This window comes from Echiichthys vipera (genome assembly GCF_963691815.1).
Source record: "Echiichthys vipera genome assembly, chromosome: 1".
Classification (NCBI taxonomy): Eukaryota; Metazoa; Chordata; class Actinopteri; order Perciformes; family Trachinidae; genus Echiichthys; species Echiichthys vipera.
The window spans coordinates 20,522,662-20,535,662 of NC_139826.1; the positions used below are offsets into that span (position 1 = coordinate 20,522,662).

At 37.3% G+C, this 13,001-nt stretch overlaps 1 protein-coding gene across 1 annotated transcript in view; it reads left to right on the top strand.

The window, feature by feature from the left end:
• The window catches only part of LOC310948137 (CUB and sushi domain-containing protein 1-like), a gene marked incomplete at both ends in the record, with an annotated part of 443,680 nt that extends 432,367 nt beyond the window's left edge, over positions 1 to 11,313 (top strand). The window contains 7 exons of the mRNA XM_083915161.1: positions 218 to 280; positions 927 to 1,088; positions 2,644 to 2,756; positions 5,546 to 5,633; positions 5,924 to 6,050; positions 8,361 to 8,423; positions 11,154 to 11,313. Of these exons, the coding sequence (XP_083771287.1) occupies positions 218 to 280; positions 927 to 1,088; positions 2,644 to 2,756; positions 5,546 to 5,633; positions 5,924 to 6,050; positions 8,361 to 8,423; positions 11,154 to 11,313 (776 nt within the window). The remainder of the gene's footprint in view (positions 1 to 217; positions 281 to 926; positions 1,089 to 2,643; positions 2,757 to 5,545; positions 5,634 to 5,923; positions 6,051 to 8,360; positions 8,424 to 11,153) is intronic.
• Between the last annotated feature and the right edge of the window lie 1,688 nt (positions 11,314 to 13,001).

A 13,001-nucleotide genomic window follows, 5' to 3' on the forward strand; every position in this document is an offset into this window, starting at 1 on the left:
TCCAGACAGGAAATAGACTGAAAATTGTTTCCTCAGAACTGACAAATATCATTGTACTGAGCAACTAGATTATCATTTTCTATATCTATAAATACTTTTGTTTTTTTTGGCAGTCCTGTCATCTATTTCCAACCCTATCTATATCAGCTATACTGTCAATAACCTTAACCATCAAGTGAGGTAAACTAATCTATCTTAATGCTGTTTTATGTTTCAGTTGGAGTGAAAGTCAATCCCAAAGGCAGAGGAGAGTCAGATGTCCAGAAGAACAAGATCCGGGGTATGCAGAATAAACAACTATAGCACACAGTGTAGCATTTTGTAATAAACAGGATTGTCACACAGTATTACCCAGAGAGGAATGACCATAGTTGTAACAAGTTGAGGCGAGTGTTGACTACAAGCATCTTCTGTAGTATAGCACTGTTAGTTCAGATTTTATAGAAAGAGGGTCCAGATGATGTAAATAAATCATTGAAAACATTCAGGTACAATACCATGTAATACCTTGTAAGTTTGAAGCAGGATTTCATAATCAATATATGCATTTAGAGGGAGTCAGTGAATTGAGACTAACACCAGAAATAAAAAAGACAAAAGTTTTTTGCAAAAATATTGAGTTTTCAATAAGTCATATTTCTAAGTGTGGGATTCAGACATCTAGCGACTAACCCACTGTAGCAGAACCAGAGGTAGATATGTTGTGTAAAGGGCCAATCCTAATCCTGACCCTTTTGTCACGTCATTAAATTTAACTTGTAGCAGTGAAAAGTCGCAAAGGTTGGGTGATAAGAATGCTGAAGTTGATCTTTTTTAACTACTGCTCACACTTTGAATCAGTAGTGACATTGTTTGCAGCTATTTTAGTCTTTTAGAAAAAGTCAAGCTTTAAATTTCTTCCTGTTTTTTTTCTGTCTCCATTACAGTTCCAGTAGATGTGTTCTCTCCAAACTCTGAGTGGAGCGGCTTTTATGAGTATTTAGGGAAAAGACAGGCCACCACTTTCACAGTTACCGGGTTCAATGCAACCAGCAGCAGAGTTAACGTCACATTGCTGGAAACCAGTGGAGTGTCAATCAGACTTTCAGGTAAAAAAAAAATAATAATAATAATAAAACACTAATATTATTAATATTCACTCTGATTAATTTTACTCTCTGAGTAACTTCACTAGACACCTTATACTGTACTTATGTTTCCGGAGCTTGGAAACAGGATGCATATAACTGATCCAATCAGTTTTATCTTCTTCTGTAGCTGCATCAACAAAGCCTGCCATAAGTGTTAGAAACCATAAAATATACGTGGAATTGAAAATACTTTCCCCCAATGACCCTGAACATGATAAGTGGACATAGAGAATGTATGGTATATACTTTATTTCATATGGTACTAAAATTATGGAAAATGAAATCAATCTAACTGCAAAGCTTTGGTTTTCAGTGAAGTAAAAAAAAAATCATGTTCCAGATGTTGAAGATTTGCAGACTTTAAATGCAGTTTAAAAAACACAAGCAAAAGCACTTCTGTTGATGTAAATACACAGCAGGCTAATAGAGATCCAGCTTTCATTCACACTTATAAGCAAAGCATCACCGATCTATATTGAAATTGATGTGATTCCCTAGTATATTGCATCTAAGTACATTACATTTAAAAAAAAAAACGTTCACAGTCTGCAAGGCAGAAAAAAATAGTTTTGTGCAAGAGCATTAATCTGTTAAATAATGTAACATGCATGAGTACTGGTGGAAATTATGAAACGCCTGGCAAGTTGTGTGCCTGTGCACCTCTACACCAGTAAATCTGCAGAACCATCACAGCAGACTGAAGGAACAAATTACTACCTCAGCAACATAACCTGAGCAAAATTAATTCTATCCATCCATCCATCTATCTATCTATCTATCTATCTATCTATCTATCTATCTATCTATCTATCTATCTATCTATCTATCTATCTATCTATCTATCTATCTATCTATCCACATCAGTACTCTTGTCCACATGGTGTTCTTTTTATTCAGCTATACTGTAGACAACATATGGAGTATACTGTATGAAAACGAGTGAATACCTCCAAAATGATAGTGTTTAAGTAACTGAGAAAAACTGTTTGACTGCACACATGTACTGTATGTTCTGACATTTCACAATCAACAGTTCAGCTTGATCCTTGGTCATGAAAGAGTTTCTGCAGGTAGGAGTCAAGGGCTCCCAACGTATGAAATTATTTTATTTTGAATCTCTGATATTTCTCTTACATGGACTTGTCATATTGAGAACAGTTTCTGTGTTGCCACTATAGTTAACCAAGTAGAGACATGTAGCTGAAGGGTAAATGTCACTTTCTCCCCAGTAATGTGTCAGATGCTTGGTGAATGAAATAGAGTCTGATGATTTAAAATGTCAAGGTGCCTCCTTTTTCCTGTTTGTCAGTCAACCTGTCTGTCTGTTTACCTACCACCCTGTCTGTCTGTCAACCTCCCATGGCACCTTTGCCTCAATGTCTTTCTCTCTTTCCTGCCAAGTGCCAACACAAATTAGAGGTTGTGTTGCTGTTATTTAAATGATACCAGGTTCAGGCACAAATCCCATTCTTTGTACCTCCGAAACAATTTATTTCTATATTCATCCATCCAGGTACCTACAAGACAGAGGAAAACCAGCTGCTGTTGAAGGTCTACCAGGTGAAGGGTCCGACAGAGCATTACTACAGCAAGTTTAAAAACGACAACTGGGCCATGGATGGATATGTAAGAGCTTTTTAATAGCAAGCATTTTAAAATGAATGGTTTTTTACACATCTTTATTAATAATCAAAATCAATATCACAATATCTATATCACTGCCCTGAAACATTAAGGTAGCACCGTCCACACTGCATTACTCACCCCACACCCACTATACGCTGGACAGGGTCTTGTGAAAGAGGTATATTTATATAGTCCAGACAAATCCTCAGTCACATTATGCAAAACAGATTTCAAAATACAATTAATGTGGATTAACGTCTTTTCAAATAGAGGAATGATGTTGCTTACCAACCAAGAGGCCTTTGTAGCAAGGTTGCATTTTTTTTTTGCATTAGGTTGCAAGGCATCCTGCAGAGACTCCAGGACATTACTGGCCTGGTCAATAAGTAGTTCCAGCACAAAACTCCACTAAAACCACAAATCTGAGGCTCAAATATTGTAGACTCATTGCACATTTGCTCTGTGTATTTATCGTGTTTCTTTGATGTGCCTAAATGGTGTTTTATTTAGACTCTAACTTTATTTAAACTGCTACTTTAAATGTGGAAATATTGACTGCTAGAGTGTTTAAGGAAAGACAAGCATAGAAAGTCAGGGTCCAGGACCCATGTGGACTTTTTATTTAACTTTATGTTTGAAGCTGGGACTTCTGAAGAACATGTTTACAACTGCGGAATTGATTACAAATCTGATCCTGTTTGACTTGCTGTTAGATGCGGAGAGAGGGGGAGTGGAGGAACCGAGTGAGGAGATTGCAAAAGATAATAGCAGGCAGGGATGTAACATAGAAGGAAGGAAGGAAGGGAAGGTGGCACACAATTGATCATGTTTCGAATGACAGAAAGAGTGAGGGAGAAGAAGAGTCAGGCTGGAAATCTCTGAGATGTGATTCCTGAAAATCAATCTTTTACAGTTTGATGAAATTCCGATTGTCCATTTATAGGTAAAATATTGCTGCTTCATCCTCCAAACAATAGACGGTGGAGAAGGCAAGAGAAAGGGCGAGGGAAAGGCCAAAGGTAGTGGAGAGATACTGTTGATGAGGGGAGAAGAGTGAAACATTGCCCTCAAATGTATTTGGTATAATATAAATTACAAACAAAAAAAGATTATGTTCACAAAATGAATGCATGCCACAATACTTTGAATACTTCAAATGCATTGGATGATTGATTCTTGTTTCAACTATTAAAACAAAAAACAAAATGACATAACTTTTAGAGTAATTAGTTTTGCTGGCTAAGAAGTATCCCTTAACTACATTTACATGTATATTTTAAGTTCCGGGATTTGACAATAGCCAGATTTTGATAAAGGTCATTCCTTATAAGGCCTATTCGGAATATGTGTATCAATTGGAGTTTTCACCGCAATTTGCAACAGCTTACAGCTTACAGTCAGCTCTGTGCCTTGCTGTGGTTTTACACAAACCAACTGGCCAACAGTTCAAGGCTGGGGTAGAGATGCATGCTCAAAAGAAAAGCCCATATTTCTGGGTGGAAGGAAAAACAAACCTACTTTTATACATTATGAAAGACTTGGATGTCAAAAGGTTTTTGGATGTGCACAGATATCTCAACGCCAACCTTTTCAAGAAGGTGGTTGAAGGAATAAAAGAGAGAGGTTGTGCATGGTCTGCAACTGTTGGTAAATATGAATATTTGAAGAATATACATTTTCATCAGCCACTTAACAGATTAGTAGCAATATTGTCTTTTTTTGTAATAAGGAAAAAAACTGATTATTTTGTACATGTAAACATAGTCATGATAATGTAGGCTGTACAAGAAAGGTAATTACATATTAACTTGCCTTCAAATCTGTTTTAAATATTGTCCTTCTGCATCCACCCCTGTCTCATTAATCCTGTGTGATCATTGAGCCACTTCTTCACACTTTTATTACAAAATACCCTTTCAGCAACATCCTGCTGTGCGTTTTGTTGACAAAGTTTAAGACCATCAATCATACTGGTTTTGTGCCAAACGAGCACTTTATTCTGCAGCGCTTTGTACCTCCATCACATAATCCTTTAATATTGAAAGAACCTTGACAGGATCTTCAACTGTCTGTTCAAAGAGCTCATATTAAACGGTACTAATTTTAGGAAACCAGTCTGAATGAAGTCTCCCTGCACTTAAATGGATAGTGGTGGAAATTAACAAAGAACATTTACTCAATTTGAGGTATTTGTACTTTATTTGAGTAATTCTATTTTCTGCTTCTTTATACTTCTACTCCACTACTTGTCATAGACAAATGCTGTACTACTCTACTACTTAGTCTGACAGCTTCAGTTACTTTGCAGATTCAGATTACCAATACAAAATATCATCAAAAAATTATGACAATAATTTATTATATAAAAAGGCCTTATTAGTCCCAAGGGGAAATTTATAAGCTACCCAGCAGTATGTAAAGTTTTGAGATATAAATAAACAAATTAAAGTTAGCTCCACCTTTACAGCTGCAAAAACACAGCATTGAACACATGCATCAATAATTATAATCCAGTTATATAATATATATTTGAAAAGGACCATTCTGCATAATGAGCTATTTTCTTTTGATGATCAAAATATATTTTGATGCTAATACTTGTCTCATTTTCCTTAAGTAATATTTTCAATGTAAGGTCTTTACTTACTTGTAACTGAACTTCTACAGAGTGATATTTCTACTTCTACAAAATATATGAGTACTTCCTTCACCACTGCCTGGATTTACAGTTCATATCTTATTATCTAAGATCAAACTACAATCTGAACATTGGATGCTTTGTCTTTCAGGTTACTGCAGAATCAGACCAGAAGACTTTTGTTTACCAGGGGCATATTCACAGTAAAGACTTTGGCAAGTTCCATTTGACGAGGCAAGGTAGGTCTGTCTAACATCAGCATCAATAACAATCAAAACAAACAACACAGCCTTGATCCTACTATTTAACAAAGCCTTACCGAAAGTGGAACTAAAATATTCAGTCAAATTGAGGAAATAATATTGAAATGTCAAATCTGTTAGTGTTATGTAAAAATAAAGTAAAAAATATAGACTAAACATGAGAAACAGAGTGCAAGTATACAGACTAATAATACAAGAAGCCTCTATTACGCATGCACAAAAGGGTGTTCATACATGTGTGGCTTCATCTGTGTCTGTATCCTCAGGGCCTGTAACCATGGCAATGGAGCCATCCAACCCCTACACAAACAGCAGCTCAGTAGCAGCAGCCATCTTAGTTCCCTTTTTTGCCCTTATCCTGTCTGGATTTGCCTTCTACCTCTACAAACACAGGTAAGCTATGTCCTGTATAGTATAAAACAGGTGTTTGCCTTGGTGCTCTTTAACATGTTCCCCTTATATATAAATAACCTCCTTGAATTAGTTCATTATGTAAATATGACCTGATGATTTTCCGAGCATTTGAATAGTTTCTTTGAATGTTTTGTTAGTCCTTGAAACACTCTTCTAACTTATTTGAAATGTGTTCCTTGGGTTGAATTGCATTATTGCTGCTTATTACTGTATGTCTGCCTTTTGGTAAATGTTCCTCTCGTTTTGATGGACTGACACGAAAATGTCAGCCTGTATTTATCAGACTTCTTAAAGTCAGAAATAAGGCCTAACACATTCTGTCCAATCTTTGAAGTAAAAACGTTTTATCACGTGTATTAATCTTGGAAAGTCATCCTACATTTTAGGATTATAGAGGGATGCAAAGCTGCTCAAGCTGTTTAGAAGTTTGCAGTAGGTGGCAGCTGGAATGAAAAACAATGAATTGATTGCATCTAGATTTGTTTTGTCGGGTTTTAATTATCTGCTAGCAACAATTGAGATTCTGATGATATTATTCAGACTTTAAAGCAAAGAAAAATGAATTTTGTGGGGATCAGGGGTGCAAACGCAGCCCTGCTGCAGCACAGACAATTAAACAGGATACACTGTCAGCAGTTGGAGTTGCATTGTACCTCCCAGCCATGGGGATCTTGGCAGTCCTCCGAGAAAGATCACATTTACATGACAAAAACTTTAAAAAAGGAAGGCCTTTACACATCCTACAAGCAATGGTTAAGGACATTATTTGTTAAGCATCACCCAATAATCCAACCAATCCAAAGTACAAATCTTCTTTAAAGACATTGAAAGTGTATACCGATGTAAATCTAGATGCATATGACATCAAAAAGAAGTATGTGTAATACAAAATAGGTGTAGGCAGACTAAAAGACTTAATACTTGCAACCTTCTACATTGGTTGTCCACCAGCATTTGTGCCTTCATCAAACTTGCACCAAAATAAAAATAGATCCAGTGTAGTAAAGAGAGGAGTTTCTTTGAAAAAGGTAATTCATTTGTCAGTCACTTTCAAACTGAGTAGAGGAGATGGCTTTATGGTTTCCTAACACAGTATTTCAATATATTGAGTCGACTAGATATGTTTTTTTGGAAGGTGAGGCAGGTTTACAGAAATGTTCTCACATAATTATAGCCCTTAAACTCTGAGCCTACCATGAAGATTAAATCTCTTTGACCCTAGATGTTAATTATTGTTCCTAGAAAGTTCACAAAAGACTTAAAATGCCAGATAATTCACAGCTATATTGAGGGTAAAATGTCGTCACTAATGTCTCCTGTTTAAGACTTGTGTGGGATTCTACATCTGTGGGATTTTCTCACTTCTGCACATCATCACTCAAAGTTCAACAAAGTAATCTTACTCATCTAACAATACTAGTCATTATAACACATTGTAGCTGTTTGCTATTGTATTCTATCTGCAGTGAAACATGCAATGTCCTGACCTATTGATGTTATTGAGGAATCACAAACTGTACGTCCAGGTAGAAAAATGCTTTGTTAGTGAGTTAGTAATGTGCTTTGCTATATGTCAGCCTGGTCGCCAGAAAAAAAGGTTTGCAATATGTGAAAACCATAGAAACTTTTATATGAAACGTTTTGGCCCCCTTTTACATCTGTATCTGACGTACAGGGCTTCAAATGTAAAACCGTGTACGTTAATATTACATGTTAAATAGGTGGATGGATGGTTGGGGCAAACACACACAGGACTTTCAGGAGACAGCAGTTTGTGTCTTGTCCGTCCCGTCTCATGTGAAAATGAAACTTAAAAACATAACAGAGATACTTATGTTAACCGAATCCACAATCTTTTCCTAAACCTAACCATGTAGTTTTGATGCCTAAACCTAAGCAGCATTAATCATTTTTGATTGAAGCCACAGCTTTAACCACGTAAAACACTCTAAAATTGCGACATATGTGAGAAGTATGGAATGAGAACATGTAGCAGTGGTTCAGAAACACTGAGATGCAAAGTATAAAACATTGAGATTCAACTTATCTGTGGTTTGCAGAAATATACAATGCCATGTTTTTTTCTGGTGACTGGCTTGGCTTTTATATGCTTACTAAATCCTGTGAATGTTACCATGGTGTGTACTGGACTATGCAGACTTACACAGATATTATTATACATTTAGCAAAGTATTCCAATAGCTACTAATACTACCATTACATTACTTTACACTGTGTTACAGTGTGCAATGATAGTTGATGTATATTAAAACTGATGGTTGTATGCAGGACGTTGTCTGCTGACACAGATGACAATGAGAGACCAAAAGACACCTGGGGGCCTGGCGGCAGGTAAGACTGGCACCTGTCATTCACCTGGTTTCAAGCAGCAACCAGACCTCCGCCCGCCGCCACATCCTCCGTCAAACTCCTCATCTCTTGTTTTTAGTTTTTAGATTTTGCTTCATGCTGTTTAGTAAGGCTACACAACTGACTGAAATATGAAATCCAAATTTAGCTGAGTTTTGTACTTTGTGTTATATAAAAACAAAACTTTGTAAATATAAATTAACATTTATTCAGAGGGAAATGGATCGCAGTACATTCAAATAATTGGGGTGACATTTCTACTTGGGGGGAGAAAAAACGTATAATCTTAAGTTTTTAAAAGCAGTGTAACCCTACTGTGTCAAAATGGCAATCATTTAAAGCTAGACAGATTTGTTTTGTCTTTGATCTCATTGTCATCTCTCTGTCAGACTGATGTCATCAAGAACAAATATAATAGTTAGTTTACTATAAAGTGGTCTAATCAAAGTAATATGTATTCATATGTATGCTGCTTCCTTTTTATTTTTTATTTCTACTGTTAATTATCAATTTTTCTACTGACATCTTGACTTCACAGTAATAATGTGGTAAAGTTAACTTTGCTAACATAATGGCAAGCCGACAGCAATTATTTCTTTACATAACAATGTAATATCTTAAATTTAAAAACTAAAAGCGAATATGCACACTGTAGTTTCTTCCTGCTCCGGCTCATATGTCTGTACAGTATCTCCCATACTGTCAAAGCGATTTTATGGGCTGTTTTCATTCTACCAATAAAAATAAACTATTGCACCTATAGCCACAACCAGAAACCAGTGCAGCAATTTGAACCACTGCCACACAGGGAGGTCTTCGTTGTGTGTTGGTGTGTCTGTGTGTCTGTGTGTCTGCGTGTCTGCGTGCAGTTTTGTAAAGTAATGGGTTGAGCATGTAGGGTAGGCTTAGTGCTTCCCCAGGGTTGGATTTCCACTAGTGCATGTACACACTCACACACACTCTCTCTCTCTCTCTCTCTTTCTCTCTCTCTCTCTCTGTCTCTTAATGAGGTCAGAGTCAAACAGTGTTTCAGCTGCAGCACTCCTCCCTGCTAATAGTTCCACAGGGTTTGGGAGTAAGTGATTATATCTAACTGGATTATAGGACCTGATTATCCAAAAATGTAATCTGCAACAAACAGACAAATCAGGAGGAGGAAGTCATATTTCACAGCATATCTGTTTTAACCCCTGCAGTTAGTTTCTTAAAATCCTCATTCAGGCGGGTTAAGTAATAATATATTCTTTTGAACTAAATCCATCGGGTACCATTTGCAGGATGATGGCAGGTTGCATGCACACAGACACACTCGATAGCAGCAGATGGGCACTGGGCAACTGAACCACTGAAGCAGACAGTTTTTATGGTTCATGTTCTCACTCCTGCCATAATTTCTCCTGCAATTTGTAGATTTTTACCAGGAACCTGCTAGTAAGGTTGTGCCTTTAATCTCAGCTCTTGCCCAACATGTCTAACAAGACAGCTAAAAGGACAGGGAAGGGTAATTTTAGATTACTTTTGAATCTGAAGATTTGTCTTATGATTTGGTTGCAAAACTAAAGGAGACAGTATAATATAGAACTAGAAGGGCATTTATGGAGCACAGACCTCCACCAAAGCATGCCCTATCTCACAATGTTAATGGATTGTGTTGTTTTCCAAACTGCAACTAATTTTTCCCATTTGAACAATCACGCACTTGAACAATCAATTCATAGTAACGCACGCATTCAACGTTCAGTAATGGTAACGCCGTTGTAACGGCCGAAACAGTAATTAGTTAGATTACCCTGTTACTGAAAAAAAAACTCAGTTACTAACGCTGTTATACTTAAACGCCGTTACTCGCAACACTGCTGCTGACAGACTAAACAGACAGACCGAGCCAGAAATAAAACCCCCATGGTGGAGGTAAATATAGTCAATACTCAATTCATTGTTAATCTATACCTCTACAATTATTTAAGGGGTATATTGCACACATAGAACATTCTGCTGTTCAGTAATCCTTGATCTCGTAAATCCTTCCTTTAAAGTAATTTAAGTCAGTGATACTGAATAGGACATGCAGTGCAAATTATAGTATTAGTCATAGTATGTAGTTGGTCTTATCTTGAAATGTTTTGCTTTTCACACAAATCAGTGACTTTCTTAATCACCACTATCTTACAATCACCTCAAATCAATTCACTTAAAGCCAAATAATAAATAATTGGAGGTCACAAAGGGTCAAAAACAAACTCATTGACACAGACCAATCAGACCCAGATTAATATCAGAATCACATTAGAGTCATGTTTCTGGACAAAATGTATTCTCATATTCCCTGGTCTAATATTCCTTCAACAATTTAAGAGGAATGACTTGATCATAAACTGCTTGATACTCTTTTCACCAGTTACTGATGACTGGGGCTCAATTCCCTAACATATACTTGACAGGTTTGAGCTTGTTTTATTTGATTTTATTGTCTGCCTGTGATTTTACATGAGAGTTGGTGAAAGCTAATACATATTATATATTCAAACAAGGACATCAGCAAATGTGAGAAGCTTCATTTTGCTGTCCTAAAATTTCTACGAGTTTGTGTTTTACTGGATCCTTTTGGTTTTACTACGTTTTCTTTTTCCAAACATTAAATATAACTTACTTTCCTTGTGAATCAAATACCTGCCATGAAAAACATTATTTCCTTCTCATTTTGTTTTGCAGGACACGTCCAAAGGTCCAGTTCAATGGCTATGTCGGCCATGAGAGCTCCAACGGTCAGGCATCATTTGAAAACCCAATGTATGACACCAACATGAAGCCCACTGAGGCGAAGGCAGTTCGATTCGATACAACACTCAATACAGTCTGCACTGTGGTATAGTTCAACAAACATACCACCACCTATACAGTGGTTCAGTCCAACCTCCCTGTTGCTGTCAGCGGTGTGGTTTGACCAAACAGAGAAGAACAATCAAACTAATGCTTTGGACTTGTCACCGTGAGCCGTCTGTGTTGTAGCATGCTGGTCCTTTGTCAGCATAATCTGCACAATAATGCAGCACTGCTCCACCTCCTACCTGGTCAACGGTATCCTCCACTTCTCCCTATAGTCTGAAAAAGCAAAATAAGTTGGAACCAATACACAAGGGAATAGACAATGACGTCATCAGATGTGTTGTTCAGGAGATCAATGCTGGGACCAGAATTCTTCTTTAGCACTGTTGCTATTCAGACACAAAGAGAAAACAAAGAAAGATGACAACTAATTGAACTTCCTCCAAGAGTGATAACCTCAGTGCTCGTCCATTGTCAGTTGACTAAAGCAGAATTTGACCCAACCTCCTTATGGAAACGGCTTTGTATGGCCAGAGTCATGTGGCCCTCCTTGCAACCTGAATAGTGGTTTACCCAAATAACCCCATGCCAAATTTGCACAGTGGTATAGGCTAACTTAACTTACTAACTCCCCTGCTGCAGGCCAGACATGGGTGTGACTGATGCAAGGTTCTACCCTAAGGGGGAGCACATAGACTATTCCACCCTTCAGACACCTCCAGACATCGATTAATAATTGGATGGTTCCTAACACCTTCCACTATACTTCCATCACTCTGGACTTGACAAGACTGGACTCTGATGTAATTACTGCTAACAGAGTCTGTTTTGATGATATTGATTGCACAGACTGCTGTAAAGTTGACAACCAAATGCAGTCAATGCATGCAGTGACAAGTTCAACAAGACCAATTCCTTTAAATAAAATTATATTCTCATCCAGTACTGGATACTGATATTAGGTTAGTACTAGGCGTGGTGGACTAGTGCTAGACAAGCCGGGGTCAAATATCAGTTGTTCTGCTGAAAATGTTTGTTTAAGCCTACTTTTAGAACTGAATTGGTTAGGTTTAATACAGCAGGACAATTCCAGAGTTAGGTAAGTTGAGTTATCAGTCAAAGCTGGATTTCCAAATAGGTTACTGTGATTGTCCTTACTTTCTTTTACTTACTGTAATGCCTACTATGACAATGTCCACCTACAATATTTGGCAACTAATTTAGGCTGAAACATACCAAATCAAGCATTTGCAAATGTCATTTCTCCCAGGTTTAATACGACAACCTGTGAAATAGTTCTAGATGAGTTTTGGACATTTTCAAATATTATACTGTATAGCGGTACTACACACTTAAAATCACTCTTATATACAGTATTCCACACAAGCACTAGGCAGACTGTGCTGACCCAGAAAACCAGACATTTGAGTTCCCAGGCTGGTGTACACAATGGACTGGTTTCCAGAGGCCTGTCCAACACAATCAGAGAGTCAGACAACTGATTCTCGTTCTTGGACTAGCCAGGATTCTGTGCTTGGTGGCTGAACAAGTGGAAGCCTGGAGGCAATAAGCTGTCAAGATTGTCAACTGCTGCAATCAGCTGTGGCCAAATCCAGGAAATGATTTGTCTTCATGTAACTCCGGTTCTGGATTATCAGTCAAGTGATGACTGATTTCTTTTTTCTACAACATACTCTCCAGCCACAAAATCAGAAATAGATGAGCAGATTAACA